At 39.4% G+C, this 23791-nt stretch overlaps 3 protein-coding genes and 2 long non-coding RNA genes across 7 annotated transcripts; 2 read left to right on the forward strand and 3 right to left on the reverse strand.

The window, feature by feature from the left end:
* Positions 457-1370, reverse strand: LOC110437470. The gene is made up of 3 exons (XR_002455523.1): positions 1248-1370; positions 1081-1178; positions 457-964 (listed from the first exon to the last, which is right to left on the reverse strand). It is a non-coding gene; the product is annotated as an uncharacterized LOC110437470 (long non-coding RNA).
* LOC110429833 lies at positions 2046-2942 on the forward strand. Its single transcript, XR_002447012.1, has 2 exons — positions 2046-2344; positions 2559-2942. It is a non-coding gene; the product is annotated as an uncharacterized LOC110429833 (long non-coding RNA).
* LOC8082814 lies at positions 12239-15761 on the forward strand. Of its 3 annotated transcripts, none has more exons than XM_021445969.1 (2): positions 12239-12808; positions 14378-15761. In XM_021445969.1, exon 2 carries the CDS (start codon positions 14408-14410, stop codon positions 15623-15625), a length of 1218 nt encoding a protein of 405 aa, XP_021301644.1. In that variant the 5' UTR covers positions 12239-12808; positions 14378-14407; the 3' UTR covers positions 15626-15761. The 3 variants fall into 3 exon arrangements, with proteins under 3 accessions (XP_021301644.1, XP_002441981.1, XP_021301645.1); XM_002441936.2 differs by lacking the exon at positions 12239-12808 and adding an exon at positions 13756-14177; XM_021445970.1 differs by lacking the exon at positions 12239-12808 and adding an exon at positions 13756-14172.
* Positions 19493-21141, reverse strand: LOC110429613 (putative disease resistance protein RGA3). Its single transcript, XM_021445806.1, has one exon. The coding sequence runs from the start codon at positions 21029-21031 to the stop codon at positions 20207-20209; it is 825 nt and encodes a 274-aa protein (XP_021301481.1). The 5' UTR covers positions 21032-21141; the 3' UTR covers positions 19493-20206.
* LOC8084798 lies at positions 21040-22363 on the reverse strand. The gene is made up of 3 exons (XM_021445805.1): positions 22182-22363; positions 21883-22061; positions 21040-21794 (listed from the first exon to the last, which is right to left on the reverse strand). Exon 3 carries the CDS (start codon positions 21764-21766, stop codon positions 21146-21148), a length of 621 nt encoding a protein of 206 aa, XP_021301480.1. The 5' UTR covers positions 21767-21794; positions 21883-22061; positions 22182-22363; the 3' UTR covers positions 21040-21145.

Genomic DNA, 23791 nt, shown 5'->3' on the forward strand with positions numbered 1-23791 from the left:
CTTATATGAAATTTTTGGTATGTGTCAGTATAGTTACATACTATTTTTTGTACGTACATATTATTGAGAACAAATTACCAAAGTCTACGTACATACATAGTATATGGGCTGCATGAAAATGCATACATAATGTTTGTTTTTTTGTGCCAGACCCATTAAAGAACGGCGTTGGTTGTTTTTTTTAATTTGTGAGGAGTTTACGGCCGGTTGTTGTCATATCTAGTTTTCAAGTTTTATTATATATATTTTAGAATGGAGTATCGTGCATACTTTTAGAATAAAGTATTTATATATACTTTTTGTAATAGAGTATATGTACATACCTTTTTAATAGAGTATATGTACATACATTTTAGTTTAGAGTATCCGTACATATTTTTTAGAATAGACTATTTGTAATACTTTTTTTTAATGGAGTATGCATACATACATCAAGATTTAGATAGTATAAGTGCATACTTAAACTACACGATCGAAGTATATGTGCATACATTCACTTATGGGAGATATACAAAACTATTCAACTATTTTTATTAGAATAAAATAAAATATGTGTTCATAATGATTGGAGCACATGCGAGTTCATACATGTTCCATGGGAAAAGTCATCATTGTGAACCCAGCTTGAAATAAACAAAAAACAATAATAACAATGTTGGAGTCATGTATGCATATTCAAATTATTTAGATGAAAAAGAAAGACGAACGCATGTACTAGATCGGCTCAGATTGCCATTCAAAGTCAAAGAAGAGCACGGAGAATTAGTGCTTAAACTTCCATCGGATTTTCCATGGTGTTAGTTCGCACATTCATGGGCAGAGGCAACTAGGCAGTCAGGCATGATCCATCCATTAGATGAGAGAAACGTCGTCTCCAGAAGGTAAGTCGATCACGCGCGATCCATCAGATGAGAGAAATGCGGTCTCCAGAACGAGATGATGGGATCAATCTGCACATTTCAGACTGTATAGAATAGAGAGCACCATGATCAGTGATCGCCGCAGCCTTTAATTAATAACTCTAGAAAAATCTTAGGAATCCAATTTCTACGGATCAATACACAGCTTCCTATATCTTACCACTCCCTAATCTTATCCACACAGAGACCATCTTGCCGCTCCCTGATCTCATCTGAAGAGGCCATCTCGCCAAACTTGACGCCGGATCTCGCCTGATACTAAAAACTAGAATAAATTAATATACTACTGGATAAAACAACATTGATTTTGCCATATTAAATTAATACTTTGTCACCAGGGATGATCGTTCGTAGGCCGATCTCTAACCGTGATCCTCCAAGATGATGAATGAATGTGAAATGAAAGAAGCGGGACCTAGCTAGTGAGCCAACGAGACGACGCGGCCGGCAATGGCGAATATTGTATTGCTTGCGCATACCCTAAAAGATGGTCAGATTTTTTAATATATATAAAGAGGATTAACGGGCCGGGTCAGCTTTTTTCAAACCGCTAAGCAGCCCGCCACCGTGGTTAAACGTGAGCATTCGCCGGACGTACGTACGCATGATTAGGGCCTTGTTTAGTTCCCTAAAAATTTTGCAAAATTTTTTAGATTTCCTGTCACATCGAATCTTTAGACGTATGCATGGAGTATTAAATATAGATGAAAATAAAAACTAATTGCAGAATTTGGTCGGAATTGACGAGACAAATCTTTTAAGCCTAATTAGTTTATAATTAGATAATATTTGTCAAATACAAACGAAAGTACTACTATTCCTATTTTGTAAAATTTTTTGAAAGTAAACAAGGCCTAGAAGGAGGGAGTAACTACTCCTAGGGAGTAGGGAAAATTTAATATATATATATATATATATATATATATATATATATATATATATATATATATATATATATATATATGGAAACTCCTTTCTACACGTGTATACTCCGGCCGTACGCACACGAGCGCACGCATGGAACCAGCTAACGGGCCGATGATGTCGTTATCGGGCGGGCGGGCAGTGGACCCGATATACCCTTGTATTCTCGTATCAGTCCCAAGATCCCCTTATTTCGGTCCACATTCAATGTTCATGCCATCAGCAGGCGGCGGCGGCAGCATCTGTGTCGGCGTCGGTGCTCCCTCTCTCTCGCACGATTCGGCGTCGCTCCCTGCTCCTTGCCTCCGGCATGCCCCTTCCCTCCATCACCGATGGCAGCTATATCCCACCAACGGTGCCACCAACCAGCGGGGACAGTAGCCCCCGGTGGCGTGCGGCTTCCCCTCGCGGATCTGATGGTCACGCTGCCTTCCTGACCGGCGGTGTACGGTGTCGTCCCATCACTGGTCATTTGCTTGTTGATTAGCAAGGAGATCCAGGTATGTTCGTGGTTGAACCGCATGGGCTGATGGTGGATCCATGTTGGAGATGGTGCCGTCCTTTCAAAATTCATATTTCTTTTTTTCGTTCTTGATCTTTCCGTTCCAATCTACATTCTGTTACTTTTTAATTGAAACTCACATGATTTTTCTTCTCTTGTGGCGTCATGGTGTCCGGCCGGCCGCACTGTGATATCCATCTGCACCCTACCAGGATTGAGGCTTCTAGATCTTTCACCATGACAGACCACCATGTTCTCGTCGAAGTCTTCAGCATGTTCTCTGAATAAACAACTAAAAATCTAGCATACATCTCATTTTCTCGTTACTCTGTCTCCTCTACATCTAGATCTTGAATTTTTTTTATTTTTCTCGTTACTCTGTCTCCTCCCCATCCTCGGATACTTCCTTTTCTAGATTGAGGTATTACTTGAGACTTTCTGGAATTTTTTTTGTACTACTAAATACTTTTTTAGATAGTAGCGGCAATTCATACATTGTTCTACATTTTTATAAAGTAGTATTATATGTTGTTCGACATTTTCTCCTTGTATCTGTTCACACTCTTTTGGTGCAAATATTAGTACGCACTACTACATATCTTGGACTACTACTAGTTCATATACTCTGTTGGAATATAGTTTTTTACATGTGATTTTGTTCCCAGTTAGAAATAGTTAATATAGCAGGATGACATGCCATTTTTTTCTCAAATTTATTCATATTTTGTATCATAACAATATACTCCATAAACACGTATGTATGCATACTCCAGCTAATCATGTATCAGAATATCTAGTATATACTCATACGTCATGCCAGTACAATATATATAATATGTATGTCTGCATACTCTTCAGCACATATACTCTACGTACGTAGACATACTCCCAGGAAACAAGTATGTCCTCATACCCGGTCCTCCAAGAAAATACCAATGGAAGTACATACTCTACATATTAACATTAAAATAATACAAGTATATGAATATACTTGCAAATACAAGTAAAGAAAAATATTTATTTTTTTTTATTAAAGTATGTGTCTATACTTATTGACGAAGAACAATACAAATGAATATACTCATTTCCTTATTAAAGTATGTCATACTTTATTTACACAAAAGCATATGTACACATGCTCCCTTGGAGCGAAAAGTATATACAAATACAATCCAAGTATGAATGCATACATACTCTGGTTGCTGTATCACGTTAACCATATGGACGAATGAAACTGGCCAACAAACCGAGATTCAAGCCGAAGGAGTAGCATGGGTACAATATTTAAAAGTAGCAGGGTTTCTTAATTGCTTAATGGGTCATGCCGCATGCAAATCCGATAAGGCTCAACTCCCATCCACATGCCACGACGTCCGCTCCTAACCCTCGCATGCGTCAAATCTCAGGTCCGACCGTCGGAGTAGTTACTCGTGCGTGTAAAAGAAACGCACCCTCTCTCTCTCTCTCTCTCTCTCTCTCTCTCTATATATATATATATATATATATATATATATATATATTTATATTTTCTTTCCTAATGTTATATAACACTGATTGGAAGGACTAATAGTGTAAAGTACTGCCAAAGTCTCTTCCCAATGAAACAAAGTATGTCCAACATTAATTTTTGGATGGACATATGGAGGAAGTAAGATGTAGCATTGTTTGACGAGTCTAGTGCTGCCCAAGATCATATTACATTGGGAAAAAATAGTTTTGGTCCATGCACAATTAGCTAACAACAGGTAACATACTCCTTATGTCCAAGCATAACATTTATGGGACCTAGCAAGCATGGACAAAAAAATGGGATGGACTCATTATTGTTAAACATTAGAAAAAACCTGGCCCATTAAACCTTGGATACTAAAGGGCCCAATAACAATGGACATGTAGTGGCAAGCTACCTAAAATGTCTTGTTAGTCCCATGCGAGAACTCTATAAAGGTGAAGGAGAAAATGACTTAGGGACTTTTTTGTGACCAACGAGTTAGGGACTTAGGAGGCTATCCTTTCATTCTTCTTTAGCTAGGTGCAACTACACTGAATCAACTCTATGAAGTTACGTTGATAGTAATTTTTAACATCGATGAGGAGGTAGGATTTTGTATATTTATGTTTATACTATTTTGATTACTCCAAATTTCTAGTTTGTTTAGCTAAGATTTATTGTTTCTTCATGTCTACTAGGTGAGGCATATCTTAGTGCGCATGGTGGAAAAATGAGGTACAAATCTGCCCACTAAGATACTGAATTTGGAGATCATGTTCACAATGTGATTGCATTATGGTTTCATTTGTGACACACTTGTAGTTATGTGTGGTCGTGGTGTCTTCATGTATGTTACCCATGTAGAAAAATGGTCCTTTCTGGTGCAATTTCTGTTCCATAGAAAAGGGTGCAAATGGTTCCAAATGTTACAATTACTTATTTTGTTGTGAATAAGTAGAAGGTACAATTGTACCAACAAGCAGCAGCTACTCAACTACTTGTTCAATAATCTGGCTTCTATAGAAGGCATACATGTCTCAAATAGAAACTATGCATGGATCTATTGACTATGAATTCATCACTGGTACTCTTGTCCTCTATATTCATCATAAAATATTTTTCTTTGATTTGAAGCAAGATTTTATTTAGTGGTAAACTTTGTAAGGAACACTACTACAAAAATGATTAATGGAAACGGGCAAAAATGATTAACCGAGGCGGTTTTTGCAACCGCCTCGAAACAAAGGTCACGGTAAATGGACTATTTTTCGAGACGGTTGTCTGCCCGCCACAGTTAATCGAATAAAAAAATAAAAAAAATCCATGGACAGGCCCGCGAGCCCATCCACAGACCCGCTAAGCCCATCCATGCCCGCCGCTGCCGCCGTTGCTCGCCGTCGGCGTCCTTCACCGGATCCGGCCTTGCCGCCACCAGATCTGGCCACCCCGATGCCAAATCCGGCCACGGCCGCGCCGGCACCCGCCGCTGGAGGAGCACGCCCGCCGCAGATGGAGGGGGACGCCGAGATCCTCATCAACGCACATGGAGGAGGGGGCGTCGGGCTCCCTGTCGGCGTAGATGGAGGAGGTGGCATCGAGCTCTCCATCGGCATAGAGATGAAGGAGGGGGCGGGCTTCCTGTGCAGCACAAATGGAGGCTGGGGCCGTCGGGCTCCCCGTCGAGGAGGAGGAAGAGGGGCACGAGAAGGGAGCGGAGGGAGGAGTTGGGGCGCTGCGTGCGTGGCGGGGAGCAGCCGCTGCTACTGCCGCTGCTCCAGGGCGAGCGGGCGTCGTCGCGGCTCGCAAGAGAGGTGAGGGGGCGCCAGGTCAGTGGGAGAAGGGGAGGGGGCGCGCGCCGGGCCAGTGGGAGGAGGGGAAGGGGAGGGGGAGAGAAGGGGAGGGGGCGCCGCCGGGCTGCTGGTAGGGAAGAGGATCAGGATGGGAGTGAGAGATGGGTCAAAGAAGGAAACCCTAGCTCTATATTTATATGATGACTGCTAGCGGGCCGATATGGGCTGTCTACTGGGTCACTATTTATTTTAGTAGACGGGCTTCATAATATGGCTGCCTCGGTTAATAGATTTACCGAGGCGGTTGCGTTATAATGTCCGTCTCGGTTAATAGGTATTAACCGAGGCGGTCATATTACATTGCCCCTCTTGGTTATTTGATTTTAGGAGACGGCTACTTCTAACCGCCTTGGTTAATAAAAAATAACCGCTTTGGTTAATCCGAGATATTAATCGAGGCGGTTGTAACTACTGCCCGCCTCAAAAGAAAAAACAGAAACGCCTCGCAAAAGATTTTTTATAGTAGTGGAAGCATGAACTTCAACTTTTCCTTCATGAAGTAAGAAACATATTGATAACCATTGCTTCAGAAAAAAGTCATGCACTTTTTTTTACTTTTTCGGTTATACAATATGATATGTTGTCTTTAGTTTACAAAGCATAGGTGGTCTTCATAAAAGTTGTTGATTTTTGCCTGCATCTCGCATGATGTAGTCTCTATAGCATGCATAGACAAAATACAATCACATCATTGTTACAATAACCATGAATTCAACACAAAGGAGATGATGTAGAAGAAATGCATGCATCATCTATGAATAGATGAAAATAATACCGGAAAACACAAAGGTGCACTATTTTATTCTTGATTTTATCTTTTATAGTCACATGAGGTATAAAGGTACTCCCTCTGTCCTATAATATAGTGCGTTCTAAAAATTTTAAGACAACTTAAAGGAACACTCAAATGACACATGTATCCATAGATTATTCCAATTATAGAGTTTCTCCTCAAATCATGTGTCACACCCCCAAAATTTCTGATTTTGGGTTATGCATAGAAAACACTAAACAAAATAAATGGATTTAATATTTATAAAAAATTTACCAAGTTTAATTTGAGCTAGTGCAAATTTAGTTATAGAAATGTGAATTTTCAATTTTTTTGAAATAGTTTGATGGGCTTTTGTTGATGTGATGTTTGCTTGTTACATGACTTTGTGTTGTGAGTAAAACTTTCAAAACGTGTTGAATAGGTCGTTGATTTGTTATTTGGAATTTTGCAAGGTCCTCGAATTCCACTCCAAATCATATCTTTGAGTTCATCATCTATCAACTATCAGTGAGAATCTCCCGGGGTTCTTTTGGCTTTTTCTAAAATTCTTTTCTGCTTTTATGGTAATATAATCTAATTTTAGGTGCTTCAAAATATATTTTCATGAGCTCTAAATACTTTATTTGGGTGTCTCTGAATGATTTCTCCAAATTTCTACAACTTTTGGAGTATTCTTCATGACTCAATTGATAATTCTAGACTTCTCTAAAATTATTTTAAATACATGAATTAAATAAATCCGAAAATAACAAATTCTAATCATAATTCCTTTTCATGAATTAAATAAATCTGAAAATAACAAATCCTAATCATAATTCCTTTTCCATCTCAGCCCGACTTAAGTCCTCTTTGCCAGGCGCTATCAAGACCGAGGAGCACACGCTGAAGCTCTACCCGTCGCCCTATAAAAACCAAGCTGCCGCCGCCAGCACCGGTCTTATCAAGGGATGAAAACGGATACGATACAGACGCATATCACTGATATCATATTTGATTTCTGATCGAATTCGGATAATGTCAATCATATCGGATAAGATAGAATTGGATGTCGACATTATAAATATACGATTTAATTATTCGAATACGGAATCGGATGTTGAATATTCAGACTCGAATACGGACAGATCTAAACCCCTCTAAACGAATTTGGTCTCGAATACGGTCGGAAAATATCCATACCGTTTTCATCACTAGTCTTATCCGTCTGAGCAGCAATTTTGTGCTTGTTTTGCTAGTCCCAGCCAAACTCCGCGATGATTCACCCTGGGCGTTCGGTACTACCGAACCGATCGGTTCGGTATTTCGGTACCTTCTCTAATTCGGTACCATAGAAAGCCGGTATCGTTCGGTTCCTGGAAAAACTCGGTACCGAGGTATTTCGGTTTCGGTACTTTCGGTTCGGTACCGGTAAATACCGAAAGTACCCAACAACATGTAATATTAGGTTGAGTAACAAATTTTGGTAGAAATTATATATGAATCCATATAGAATAATAGTGTCAAAATAAACAAATAGAAAGGCACAAATACATAATATATAGTTGTCCATAAATATATAATATATAGTTGTCCAAAACATAATATATAGCTATTATATGGGCTGCTGGCAGGCTAATTCAGTACTGTTCGGTAATTTCGGTTTATCGAGGCCCAGTACCAAAAGTACCTCGGTAAATTCGGTACCTGGAAACCAGGTACCGAACAGGAACCGAATTATTCGGTTTCGTATTTTTCGGTTCGGTTCTCGGTATTTTTCGGTTCGGTTTTGGTTTTCGGTATTTCGTGCCCAGGGTTAGCAATGATATTTTTCTATCTCGTGTGGAACTGCATCGAGCACCTACCGCTCTACCATCACATTGAATGTTTGACATATGTATAGAGTACTAAATAGAGACTATTTACAAAAAAAAAGACATAGCTAAAGAGCAATTTAAGAGACGAATCTTTTAAGCCTAATTAGTCCATGATTAGATAATAATTGTTAAATAAGACGAAACTGCTACAGTACCTGTTAAACTTTATCACCCAAACCAAACACCCCCAATTACCATGCAAGTTTATTTGCCGTGATTATTCCTGTTCAAGGTGTTTAGTTTCTATTTTGGGTTGGGATACTGTAGCACTTTTATTTTTATTTGATAAACATTATCCAATCATAGAGTAACTAGGCTCAAAAGATTTATCAAATGATTTACAGGCGAACTGCGCAATTAGTTTTTGTTTTTATCTAATGCTTCATGCATGTGCCGCAAGATTCGATATGACGAGAAATCTTAAAAAGTTTTAGATTTTTTGAGGGAACTAAACAAGGCCTCAGTAGATACGGATCACAGTCACCCAATTCCTGCCCAAACAGAATCGATGTTGATTAAAGGCAGAATAGTCATTTTGATCCCTCGACTATTACTCTGGGCTCAATTTCGTTCCTAAACTTTCAAAACGATTGTTTTAGCCCTTAAAGTATATTTTTAGGTTTAGTTTCATCCTAGAACTATGAAGATGGTCATTTTAGTCCTCAAACTTTGTATTCTAAGCTCAATTTCATTTTAAAACTATTAAATTATATTTTGTTCTTTAAACTTTTATTTTTTTTTAACTCAACTTCGTCTACGTTGTACTGGAACGTTGCACTATTGCAGACATTAGCTCCAACGCCACCAGCAATTGAAGATAGAAAAATAATATTTATCCAAAAACTCTTTCATGGCCATTGATAATTCCAAACTATTATTTTTAGTGTTACCTTATAATTATACCATTTATATATATCCAACTAAATTGATATTTGTGGGAGCAATTATAGTTACATCGAACACTATTTATTCTTCAAGAATACATGGATATATTGAAACAATAGCAGATCTATAATTTTGATAATTTATGGATGAAATTATGCTTAAAATTTTATTTTTGTATAAACAAAATTGATTTGAAAATAAAAAATTTAAATGCACTTTGATAGTTTATGGATGAAATTGAGCCCAAAATATAAAATTTAAGGACTGAAACGATCGTCTTTATAGTTGTAGGACAAAATTGAGCGTAAAGCTAAAGTTTGAGGACCAAAATAACCGTTTTAAAAATTTAGGGACGAAACTGAGCCTTCAGTAATAGTTGAGGGACTAAAATGGCTATTATGCCTTGATTAAAGGTGAGATACATATGTCCTGTCCATTATTTTATTGATTAAAGTTTATACTGATGTCATGCCTACGTCACTCATACATAATAAATGACCATCCTCTGTCTATCCCTCCATTTGAGAAAATTCTTCTTTCGTACATCCTCGATATAATTCTCTAACTATATAGACTGTCCACTGAGTCTGTGTAGTCGTAACTCGTAAGCACTCATATATTCATCCTTGCCACCGAACAAAAATAGCAATAATTTATTCGTTTAAACTTTGTTTTGCTCCATAGATTCATATCCACGCACTCTACGCAGTAATACCAATGTTTTTCATATCACATATTTTCTATATATAACTAAATAATAATTTGATTAACATTAATTTATATATTTCTAATTATAATATAATTAGTTTAAACAATATAATAGACTATGCTCTCGTATTTATTTTTCTTTTTGCAAAGTTAAAGTTTAACTTGTTTAACCTATACGATAATATTTATAGATAAAATATGATTAGTTTTAGCTCAGTTTCTAAACTAAAAGTAATTTAAATTAACATGTTTCTTATGATTTTACTGAATTAAAATAAATCAAGCATGTAGGTTTTTCTTTTATATATAAAATAATAAATAATATAAAACTCTCGATAGTAGTTTTTTTTTTAACCATAGACTCATTCTCAACGTTTTCTTGTGCTCTCACGACCATAGCAACGAGTTCTCTTTTAGTACATTGTTTTATCTTGTGTATTGTATTGTTCTTAGTTGTGTTTTATTTGTTTCTTATATGTTTGCCTATATGTGGTGCTTACTATAAGTAAATGAGAATCGTTTGTGGACATTGAATATCAGAAAATAATGATTGAAAGCTCATGGTCTCATACTTGAGCAATTGAGGAAAGTATAGCTTGGGACCTACCTTGATGACCTACTCATGTTACACATTAAATTTCATATCCATGTGTCCTCTTGACCTTTTTAAGGATTTCCTAGCAATTAATTCCCGAACACATATGCATTGGGTAGTATTTGCTAGCGCATGAAATGATCATGATCTTGTAAATTGATTAATGATTATGCAATGAACGTTAAAAGATGACTTTTAACTACATAAGGTCTTATTTGTACGTGATCATCTGAGATTTATAGTACAGCTGTGAGAACTATATGGCTCTAGTTCTAGTTGTTTAAGAGACATTTTCTAGCTTGTTAGAGGTTAACCAAGGGCACAGAAGGGGTTTGCTGAATGGAAAATAAATGGTGCGGCCTCTGTACTTATGTGTATAGGCTACATGTCATTGTGTCATTTGGAATGGGAGCTCTACATCTGTTTGCCACTGAAATCTTATGGCCCTAACTTGTTGGACAAACTTTTAAATGGCTTTATATGATTTTCAATGTTATGGCCCTTGCAAACCCATGTGTTTGGAAATCATGCGTAGAGTTTAATAAACTGGTATATTAGTCGTGCTCATGGACACGAGCGGTCTTGGAACACTTACATTAAAGATGATGATTCTTGTTATGTTAAGATGATCATTTATTTATCGTTTATGTCTTACATTAGTTATGTTTACATTGATCATGTAGTTATGGGAATAATTGCTACCTTGTTGCTATTACTTGCTAAACATGATATATACCTAAAAGCTACCAGCAGTTTAACTATTGTTAGCTAATTGACACACATGAATCCCTTGCTATATTCGTTGAGTACGACATGTGCTCACTCTTGCTATTTCCCCTATAACCCAAGTTTATAGTATAAGCTACTCAGAAGATTTAAAGAGATATGGAGGAGTTACTAGAGAACTGACGGAAGTACTAGGCATACGTTACCCCAGTCAACCGTCCCTGTGAAGAATGGAGCTTCAAGTTTAGTTACCGTTCTATGATACTCTGATGTAAGTGGTGATATAACTATATATACGCTATTGAATGACATTGTTTTTAATATTTTTCATTCAGTTGTTATATGTGTGGACTTCCTGGGCAAACATATGGTTAACCTGGTTTTGTTCTTTAAAACCAGGTGTGACCTCATGGCTTTCTTTTTAATAACCCTTACCAAATTGAAATATAGTCATTATGTAGAACGCATTGTATTTCAATACAAATTTTAGAAGTCACAATGCACTCTATTTCAGGACAGAGGAGTATGTTTTAAAAAGGTTATCTTTTATACCTTTACATCATAAGCATACATCCAGTGTAGTAGTTCCAATAAAAGAATAAACTTTTCTCTATCCCTAAATAAACCACCGGTTAAAATTTTCCTAAACTCACCCTAAATTACTTGCTCCCCAGTGATAACCTTCGCAGAGTGAAGCCAAACTTATGCGTCCAAAAATACAACATCTAAAAATATACGCAGATATTCTCTTAGCCATTCTTTCTCCGTACTCAACCATATCCAACAGCCATCGTTCAATAGATCTCCACATCCACAGACCGATCCCCCCTCCCGCAGCCCTACCGCGTGCATATACAGCACGCAATGATTCAGTTTCCCCGTGCGCGTCACTTTGTCTCCCAAGTTGCGTGCCGCCTATCCTTTCTTCTTCCTGTAGCATGCAGCCTCCATCCTTTTCCTTCCCTCCCTCTCATTTGCATAAAGAGCCAGGAAGTAGGCTGGCGGCAGGGCCACTATGAGCGGAGGACGTTGTTGGCTCGGGCTAATGGCAAGGAGAGGTCAGGCTGGCCATGGCACTGAGGCCGTAGGCAAAAGGTGCTGAGTCGCTAGTCGCAGGGGCTTAGAGGCCGCACACGGCCATGGCGCAAAGTCGCCAGCCACCTAGCTGCTAGCATAGAGGTTGTGCGGGGCTGCGGGCTACAAGAGCCCTTGGTGCTAGCTCATCGGTTATAGGCGTGCTCACTAGCCGTGGATCCCATCGCCTAGCCCCAGAGAGGAGCCGGCGTAGAGCCGAGCGCAGGGGCCGCATGGGGTTGCCGGCCACCAAACTAGGAGCGAGGAGTCGATGTACTCGTTCCCTAGTGTTTTCTCTTCTCCTGCAGCCATAGCGCTGCCACGGCACCGTTCCCTAGAGCGGCACAATGTTCGGTGAGCGGCGGTGGGCATGATAGCGACCAAGGTGGGGATGATGACCTACTTTGAGCCGGAGATGGGAAAGCCGGTGCCGGTGACCATCGTCGGGTTCTGGGAGGGTGGCAACATGGTGACGCAGGTGAAGAAGACGGCCGCCACAGGCAGGTACGATGTCGTATTATTGCTTAATGTTCATTGTTGTCCTGACTCGTTGAATTTTATTTACTTGCATTTAATTGTAACACGTAGCACAAAAGATGAAACAATAAACCATACTTTTTATGGACATTTACTTGTTGGTAGATTGATTTTTATAGTATATTAATTAATTATTTTTCAATAATGATATCAATTAATAAGTGGATCTGACTCAGATCATGTTTTTGATGTTGTCAAGGTTGTTTTGCTGCTATCATTGGTATGGATAATGTTTTTTGACATGAAACAATTATAGTGCCTTTTTTCTACAATGTAATTTGGTTGTTTTGGTTTGCATATATTTCAGTTCTATTTTGTGTATACCCGAATGTGATATCGTTAGCATGGGCGGTATACTAGTTATGGCACATATTTACATCTCGAGTTATTGGAAAAGATAAAATGAATGATATAAAAGTGTACCTTTTTCATCATTGGTGCACTTTAAAACTATAGAAAGAAATTTATTGTACTAGTGCCAATAAAAAGGTGACCTTTTAAAAGATACCTTTACAACTCATTTGGCTAGAAAAGATAAGACCAATGGCAGAAAAGTGTACATTTTTCATCATTGGTGCACTTTAAACTATGAGAAGAAATTTAGTATAGTAGTGTCAATAAAAAGGTAACCTTTTAAAAGATACCTTTACACCTCATTTGGCTAGAAAAGATAAGACCAATGACAGAAAAGTGTACCTTTACACGACAAATAGATATCCATTGTGGCAGTTTCGAAAAGATAAGACCAATGATAGAAAAGTGCACCTTTACACGACACATAGATATCCATTGTGGAAGTTTCATGTAAGAAAAAAATACTTTAAGGGGTGTTTATAGCTTGCACGAAAATCGGCTTCACCTCAAACCATGTATTAAACATGCACCTCTCTGGTCCATAGCACGAAACCAGGTAGTAACATACTCTCACCCACTTTTATCATGTGAGTTGCCATCCGTAGTGCACAAGTAATATCTACAAGTGCCAGAAAGTAATATCCAGAAGTACAAGTAATATCCAGAAGTACCAGAAAGTTGTTGGATACTCCTTTAACAAAGAAACCGTCAATAGATAACAAAAACAAATATGGTTAATGACAAATAACCTCTAGCTGGACGATATAAAGCAAGGAGCATGGAGATACTCAAACATTAACTCATGCGTGAAAGCAGGGACAACCTCATAATTTTAGCTTGTCTTTATTTTCTATACAACAAAAAAGTGATCCTTTGGTTTCCTATAAAAACCACTGTGCACATGGTACCATCATCCTCAGAAACAACCAATAGTACTATCAAAGTATTACATTCAATGCTTTCAGAGTTCTAATCAAGTAAGGTACAACATCTATCTTGTTATTCTTGAAGTCTTGTTTCTTGTATCTTATATCCTGCACTTTGCGAAAGCATGTTGTCTTGACAAATTTATCTCATTTTTCATTTACAGTAGAATAATAGCTGTTGTTTGTTAAGTTAATATTCATTTCTGCATTACAACATCAATTGTAAGAAATAACTATACAACTGTTTCATATCTAGGTGCATCTATCACGGCCACAGAAGAAAGAAATGGACCATCCTGATAACATTTCTACACCACAAAGGATGTCCATGCCATCATCTGAGCAACAAATGATAGATGAATTTTGGAGGGAGAAACAAGAAGAAATTGAGGCCATTGATGACTTCAGCAAGCGTGCAATTCCCATGACCTGTCTAAAAAAGATCATATGTGCCGAGAAGGGTAAAATGATGATGACATTCGACACGCCATCCTTCGTCACAAAGGCATGTGAGATATTTGTGCAGGAACTTTCACTTCGCTCTTGGATATGTGCCAATTCCCACCATCGGGATATCATACTAGACTCTGATATTGCTGAGGCTATTGCCTCCATGGAGTCATATGTTTTTCTGAATGATGTTCTATGCAAACATCAGGCAGAACACAACTCAGCCCATCATCCAAAGTCTATTAAGAAGAGTAGTCACAATAGGTTGACAGATCAACCACAGACATCCGGTCATCCTCGTTACAATAAGTACCCAATGCCACAATTTATTTCTCAGTCTGCAAGGTATCCCCTCTTTGCTCTTCCTCCTCCTTTGCCACCAACAAATGATTACCATGTGCCCCTACCCTTGCGGTTCCTACCACGAGGAGCATGCCCCTTGATGGCAACCACAATCACACAGACACCAGTTCTGGGTGGAACAATACATCATTTGCCTAATATCCCAAATGAGGGCTACATGAGCAGAACTCCTTCGATGGACACATATTATGTTGAGAGTGCTAGCAAAAATAATGTTGTCTCTCAAGATGGAGATGTGACATTCCATTACCCTTTTGTTCCTCCAGTAGCATGGAAATCATTATCCATTCCACCAGTGGCTAATAGCAATGGCCCTATTTCCACTGGAATCATTGAGTTGCATCATACAAAACAGTTGGTTGCACATATGGGAAATACCACACATGCTTCTCATCTAAATGTTACGCATGGAAGGTTAGACACAGAAGTCATTTCTACTACAAATCTGAATGGGAAGAATAACGAACATATCAATTGGGATGAGACTGATATGGCTGACGATTCCCTGCTGATGGAGTTTTGGGAGGACGTCATGATGGAGGAAGACCGATCAACTTTGCCAGACACTACCTCCTCCACTGTTGGTATTGTTCCTGTTCCTTGTGATAAGCCAGACCCTGAGGGATTTGATCCCGAATCATTTCTTGTTGATGACATTATCTTCGATGAAAGTACCAACAAGGAGGCATAACTAGAATGATTGTGGTCATGGGTAGGAAGCAGGAATAGATATGTTGGTACAAGTGTGTTGTACCAGGCTTATTTCTATATATGTAAGGGAAGTTAAATAATGTATATCTATTCTTGACTGAAATCATTTCTCTATATATTTCCTTGTTGCCCTCGAGTGAAGTGTTTTTTTACTTCAGGTTTATGAAGTACATTATTTTAAGGAAGCCAGCAAACGTTGAGTGTTGTTTTTTTCTTAATGGCCATCTCCATAAAGTTTCCCACACAACATGCAATCCATGGCGTCGTCCTGTCTCTGCTCGACTGCAATCTGCCACTCCAAACATTAAGCCCCTTACAAACCACGCATAGTGATGATTGATGAACCCTGTGTACGCACAGCTCTACTGCTGCCTTTGAAGGATGACCCCCCATGTGTTCCTGGCTGAGCTCCATCCAGACTCCAATAATACATCCTTGCAGTCCATTGCTCTGCTGCCTGCACAAACCATGGAAGCTCATGCCTGTGTCTCATTCTTCTTTCTTTCTTTTTTTCTTATTGTAATAGTCGTGTGTAATACCTTGTTACAGAGAACAAAACTTGATTTGAATAAAGCTTCCTTCAACTAAAAAAAAATAGCTGTTGGAGAGGCTCTCCACTAAATACCATAGCTAGGGATTTAAAACACTATTTTCTAAACATTATGTCACTCCTCCTGGTCTATGCATTGTTCACACAAAAGCAAAGCAACAACTACAACCTCAATATGCTATCGTTCACAATCACAAAGAGTTTAAAGTACCAGAGCTATTGTACAAGAAGAATCTAGTAAAGACATTAGCAAGCACAACAATAGTTACCCCATATAATTACACGGAGTGAAGCAAGCTTACGCTTCAATGATTATTGATTATTTCCTTCATGTATAGTCTCTTCACTGCATTCTTTTCCATAGATGAAGTAATAACCACCTATATAAGTTTATGTTCAGTCATTAGATAATAGGTAGTAAAAATAAGCAATGAAAATAGAGTATTTAAGGTAAACACTGCAGCCTAGGAAATTCCTCACGAGTCCACTCTACTTTAAATTTCATTGCCTACAAAGAAGCCTAATTCTTGGTGTCCTGTTTTTCTTCCCCTGCGCCCCCACCCCCCACCCCCGCCCCGCGCGAAAATAGTGTATGTAAACGTTATCCTGACATACAATCTATATATTATTACATACGGATGCAAAACTGCCAGATAATATTACCCTGCCAAGATATCTGTTTATCCTTCAGAAAGAGAAACAAAAGCTTAGATAACATTCTAAAGCATTGGTAAATCACAGGCCTTTTTTAGTTTTAAATCTCCCTACACATGGCATAGAACAATGGAGAACTGAAAAACTCAGCATTCGCATGTAAAGCAACTGTGTATGCAGATCAGAGAGATGCATATATACCATGAAAAATATGAGGACAAGACTGAACAGTCGTGGCAGCAGCTATGTGAACCTTGGGAATTGTGGAGATCTTTTTCCATTCAGGACTGTCCTTCACTCTAATCTGTGTCACCAACTCTGGACAGCAGCCTATGACATGGAGCCATTGCAGGGAGGAGGGCATGTCTGGAAGTGATGTAAGTTTCCCTGCTCCTGACAACAACAAGAAGTTTCGACGTTTTGGGTTTCAGCACCTCTGTCCACAACTTTCTGATTGCTCATTTGATAAGTGGTGGGATGATTCCAGTAAGGCTGTTAGTGGATTTACTAAAAAGGGGTTCAACTCTCTTGTAATTCTTGGAGCATGGACCTTATGGAATCATCGTAATAGGTGTGTGTTTGATGGAGATAACCCTAGCTTGAGTACCGCCCTTCACCTTGCTCTAGAGGAGAGTCAGTTGTGGGCTATGGCTAGGGCTCGAGGGCTGTCTTTCTTGACTGCCCCACCTCCTCAACCTCCTGTTATGCTGTAGCAGCTTGGTGGCTGTTTAGTCGTGGTCGTATTTTCCCTTGACAGGCGATATATAGCTGTTTTCTTTCTTGTGTGAGTGGTGTTGTGTTGTGTGGTGTGGTGCTGTAATTTGTGCAGTGGTGTTGTGTTGTGTGGGTTGTACTTGGGGTCTATCCCCCTTTTTCCTTCTTCTATATATAATGAAGCGCAGCTCTTCTGCGTTTTCGATAAAAAAAAATACAACAAGAAGTTGAGCACTCTCAGGTCTTGCATACTTAGCGGCAGAGACTCCAATGAACTGGCACATAACACCTTCAGTGACTGGAGTTCTTTGTGGTTCTGCAGAAGCCATTGCTCTGGCAAGCTCTCCAGCTGAGTTCCACCTCCAATTACCAATCCTTTCGTGTGGCAAAGACTACTGAGAGGTTCAGTGTTCAATACACATGGGAGATCAACTTCAAGGTAATCTATCTGCAAGTAACTGACAGGCAACACCAGATTTTCCTCTTCTATAACATCACCATCATAATCCTTAGCCGGACCAGAAGTGGCACCACTCAATACAGTTGGAGCTGCAAGCTTACTGCAGGAGCTAATCTTCAGCTCAACAAGAGAACGAAGGGAACTGAGTCCACCAAATGATGAGAGATCCTCACACCAAGGTTTTTAATTTCGTTATCGCAAAAATTTCGGCCACCACCGAAATTACCGAAGTTCGCAAAATTCGGCCGAAATTTCGCCGAAATTTTTTGAGACTAGCACATGAAGTATGCTTTTATTTTTAAAAAAATTAGATCTAAACAAATATCAATATGATTTATGATTACACATCTATTGAATAGAAGAATATGCAATATAAACAATAAAAAATATGAGTCTAAAGTTATATAGCACATGTATTAGTATATAATAAAATTTCGGATTTTTCTTTCGGCCACCACCGAAATTACCGAAATTCGCGAAATTTCGGCGAAATTTCGCCGAAATTTTGAACCCTGCCTCACACCCAATTATCTTCAAGAACTTCAGCGACGTGAGACTCTTGAACACATCAGCTGACGGAAGGGATAGAAGGCCGGGGCAGTTTTCTAGTACCAGCTCAGAAAGGTTAACGAGACCATGTAGTGACTTAATCAGAAAATGCACTAGATCACCACACTGCTTGATTATAAGCTTTTTTAGTGATGGCGACAGGTTCTTGCCTTCAGTTTCACTTGATGCCCTCAGCTTCGGGCAATTTCTGATACTGAGCTCCCTAAGATTTATCATTTCGTCAAACAGGGGTGCAGACTCCAGTTCTTTACAGTCACTGACGTGTAGGACATGGATCGTTCTGATGCAGTGTATTTGCAACAGAAGGCTTCCTTTAGGTAAGTTCAAACTTTCGCATTCTTCAACACTGACAAACTGCAATTTAGATGGCCTGGTTTCGATACTCTCACCACGTAGGTTGCCTATCCTTGGGAATTCGGTCAACCCGACCTTACATATTTCCATATGAACCAAGCTGGGTGGTAGGATAGGTAACTGCTTCAGTTCTTTGCAACGTCTTACAATCAATGTGTCAAGATGTGGAGGAAGGTATGAACCAATGCATCTAATGTTGGAGAGTTGTGATGGTTGACCAATCTGTTGTAGGCTAGGAAGGCACTCCAACCAAAGTTTCTTAAGACATTCTAATTCTCCGAGTGAAGGCAGCTGTTCCCAATATATGCATCTTGCTAACTCAAGTGACACCAGGTTCTTGACACGGAGGTTTTCAATCCAAATAGGAAGTCTTGCACCACAATAACCAGAAATTTTCAAGTTTCTAATGTGACCATGTGGCTCAAGGTGATCAAGAATCAAGTCATCTTTCCCATTTTCTGCATCAGCACGTGCTGACCACGTGAGAGATAGAGAGTTGAGATATGGTTTTTCTTTTAACTTTGCATTGTCAGCTTCTTCAAGACTTTCAACATTCTCAATGCTGAAAACCTCTAGTTCGCGGAGAGCCTTCAGGTTCTTGATAGCACTTATTTTGTTACCTTTACTTCCTTGTACCCGGTAGTTGTGCAGCTCCTGAAGTGAAGTGAGTCTTCCAATTGGAAACTCACCAATTCTGCGAGACCCATAATTTACATATCGCAGATGATCCATGTTTCCTAAATACATCACTTGCCTCGGTTCTTCCCTACAATCATTCAAACAATCAACTAGCTGTAAGTGATAAAGTTTCACAAGCCCACGCATTCCCTCAAGTGATATCCTATGCAGATAGACATAACGAAGGTGCTTTAAATCAGCAAGTTTAGGAAGATGGAATGTGTTCTCCAAATTTGATCGCAGTAGACGCAAGGATTTTGATTTTTGTATAGCATTCTCAACCATGCTGAAGATATCATTGTGAACCAAGCCTGGACCATCAAAAATAGCAGTGCGCAGATTCTTAAAACGTGTGATTTTCTTGATCTCTTCAGTAGAAAATTTGTCAATGCAAGCAATACGCAAGTGTCGAATATTTTCACTCTCATTTTCCAACATGCTAGGATCAATTAATGTTGTGCATTCTCCAGCAGAAACATATTTTGCCAGGTCATGCATCAGGTCATGCATGACATAATATTCTTCTCTTCTCTGACTATACTGAACTACCTTGAATTTCATTTCAAAGAATGACTTCCTAGTTAACTCAGCCAAGATCTGATACCCAATATCTTCAATCCTTCTTGGTTTGTTTCATGTTGTGATATCAATCCTGAGCCCATCCACATCAACACTAAATCTTTCTTTTTGAATTCATAGTCCTGCGGAAATATGCTGCAATATCGAAAGCAAATCTGGACCTGTGCTGGTAGGCAGTAGTAGCTTAATCTCAAAGTTTCCATTACATCATCTTCACTTCCATTAAAATGTACCAGGCCTTCTTGTAAGAAATCAGTCCAGCTGTCAGGATCCATATTGCACTGCAAATAACCGCTGACAACCTTTGTTACCAAGGGACAGCCTCCTAGTTGTTTTGCAAGTTGTTCACCTATGGGTTTTAAATTTTCAAAATCTTGTGGATTCCTACCAGAATATACGTGATGATTGAATAATTTAAGACTTTCGTCTTCTTGCAGCCCTTCTAATTCCAGGTATTCTCTTTCAACCCCCATGGCATTTGCAGCCATATCTGCTACTGACTGCATTCTGGTTGTTACTAAAATTTTGCTCCCACTCTCTGCTTTCCTCAGTGGAGCAAATATATTTTCCCATTCCTTTTTATTCTTATCTTCCCAGACATCATCCAAAATAAGGAAAAACTTTACAAACCTGAGTTCTTGTTTGAGCATCTGCTGAAGCGTCTCTAAATGATCTGCACAAGGTTTCACCCCTGTTACAGATTCCAGCAGTTTACTTGTCACGGAAGTTGCGCTGAATCTAGTAGAAACATGGACCCATATAACCTTGAAATTCTTTACAACCTCATCCTCTTCACATACATATTGAGCTAATGTAGTCTTCCCCATTCCACCAAGGCCAACTACCGAGAGAATAGGAACATGGTGAGTACTCCTCACAATTTCAGAAGCTTCCACTGGTGCCTGAGTCAGCCATTGAACAATCTTTTGTTTCTCCTCTTCTCATCCAACAAAGTATGGTTCAGTTAATGTTGAACCAGTGTCCTGATCCCTGTTCATAAAATTCACCTGCCTCTTACTACCTGAAGCAATGTCTTTGAGATGTTGTGTGACTGTGAGGATAGCCACAATTTCAGTAGCTGCCTTTTCTAGTCCCTCCAAGACTTTCCTCAGCCTCTTGAGCGTGCCATGGTGAGTAAATTCTTTCACAGTCTTGCCCATGACACCAACATGTTTAACAGACTTGACAAACTTATGCTTCAGTTTAGCAGAAGAGGAGCCCCAGTCACTGACCTTATGATCCTTTGCCTTCCCTCTAAGCTCGTAGTAGTGAAGCTCATCTATCACATCCTCTGCCGCCTCAACTGCATCCCTGAACTGCCACAGCCAAAGATCCAGGGCAGAGCTTTGTTCCTTGATGTATTCGGGGTCAACGATATCAAATACAACCTGGACCTTCTTCACTGACTGCAGTACCCTACCCTTGACATCTTCCAAGCCATCAGCCTTCCAGTAGTCAGTCAGGCAGGTGAAAGCTTTGCTGATCCAAAAGGATATGGTTGCGTTTGCCACCGAGTTCCCGGCCAACTTCCCAGCGAACATGATTGCGGCAGCGGCAGCCATGGTTTTGTGCTTTTGTGAGGGAAGATATCTGAGGAGAGATCAAAAGCATATGAAACTCAACCTCATTGTTTGATGAGGAAATTGTTAAACACCAGAATCACAGAGATAGTCTTCACCTATTTGATGGCTGGCTTGAAGACCTGCTAACTGAAACTCAGATGCGCCGGGGGCCAAACTTCGAAACAATGTAAATCTGGCAGGGTGCATAGTCTCTCTGCAACATTGTTAAGCTGTCATGATGGTGACTGCACTAGATGCAACATTTTCTTGGAAACTTCACGGTTGGCAATGGCATCTGTATCAAGTGGTCTGCTTCATCAATGGAGAAATAGAATTATTCCCGGAGAGGAGAAGAGAATAAAAAAAGCAGGAAGAAACGGACGCGTAGGTATCGTTTCCCCTGTTACAAACTTACAATGCACTGTGCGATGCGCCTCCGCTGCCTCCTCCTAGCGGGCTCGTCCGCCGGCGGCGATGGCCGTCGCTCGCCGTACAAGTCGGAACCGTGGGAACCTCAGCCTGGGAGGAGTCGAACCGTTGGAGGGAGTTGAGGGAGGCAGAGACCGACCGACGCCGACGCGGCGAGGGATCTGGCATCTGGGATTATGCCAGCTCAGTCCGTCCTGCACCAGTGGACCCCAACCCTACGTTGCCCTGTCGTTGTTCTGCCAGGCTGGGTGAAATCATAAAACCGGCTTTCTTGTTCATAGTTTTTTTTTTTCGACACCCAATTTCAGACGGAGCTGGATTCAGTGACTTTATAGAGCAAAGTCACAATGTAACTTTACTTCAATCTCCACCCTCTAAGTAGCATCTAACGGCTGCAGACACTTCTAGGTTCATCAGCTCACATAGCAGACCACTCACAGCAGGCCAGCGCAAGTGATTTTAAGCAAAAGCTTCTAACAGTTTGTAGATTGAAGTAAAAATGACTAGCGCACTAGTAGCAGCTCGTTCTCAAACGAACAGGCTGATGAGAACCTGAATAGGAGTTTATTGATCTTGGTATGTTTTTAATTTTTTTATTTCTTTTTCTTTTTTTTTGTCCACACTGATTAGCAGAACTTGCTTTGGTTAATTTTTTTGGTCTTAGATCAGTTGGTTGGATTTCTTGTGGTGGAATTTGTCCACCTAGGTTCAATTCTCGACTTGGCACGGGTGTTTGTATTTTTCCCGGATTTATTCCAGGCGCTACGCTTTCAGTAGTAGGCAACGTCTCCGTAAAATAGCGAGACGTCTATGGTGATTTTTAGGGTAAGTGTACATACGTGTTGTAGACGCTATATTGTACTGTATAATTCTAAAAACAATTCCGTCCGCTTCTCCAAGTGTTTCCAAAACTTACTCCTGATCTTACCCATTAACTCCTGATATTTCCACACTTGAGAAAAAATGATAACAAGTCTATGAGGGGAAGTGTAAAAAAATAAAAATAACTTACTCCTGATCTTACCCATTAACTCGTGATATTTCCACACTTGAGAAAAAATGATAATAAGTCTATGAGGGGAATGTAAAAAAAAATAACTTACTCCTAACCTTACCCATTAACTCCCGATATTTCCACACTTGAGAAAAAATAATAACAAGTCTATGAGGGGAAACGTAAAAAATAAAAATAAACCGAAAATCTCAAAGGCAGCTTCCCTAATGTTAGCGGACAGGAAAAATGAAGATTTTTTTTTTCTCTTTAGGCCTTGTTTAGTTCGGGAGTAAAAAGTTTTTGGGTGTCACATCAAATGTTTCATAGGATATCAGAAGTAGTATTCGGATACTAATAAAAAAACTAATTACATTACTCGTCTGGAAATCGCGAGACAAATTTTTTAAGCCTAATTAATCTGTGATTAGCACATGTTGGTTACTGTAGCACTTAAGGCTAATTATGGACTAATTAAGCTTCGTCTCGTGATTTTTAACCAAACTATGTAATTAGTTTATTTTTTTATCTATATTTAATGCTTTATGTATGTGTCTAAACATTCGATGGGATGAGTGAAACCTTTTTGGATTATAGCGATTAGT

This window comes from Sorghum bicolor, chromosome 8 (assembly GCF_000003195.3).
Source record: "Sorghum bicolor cultivar BTx623 chromosome 8, Sorghum_bicolor_NCBIv3, whole genome shotgun sequence".
NCBI classification, from domain to species: domain Eukaryota; kingdom Viridiplantae; phylum Streptophyta; class Magnoliopsida; order Poales; family Poaceae; genus Sorghum; species Sorghum bicolor.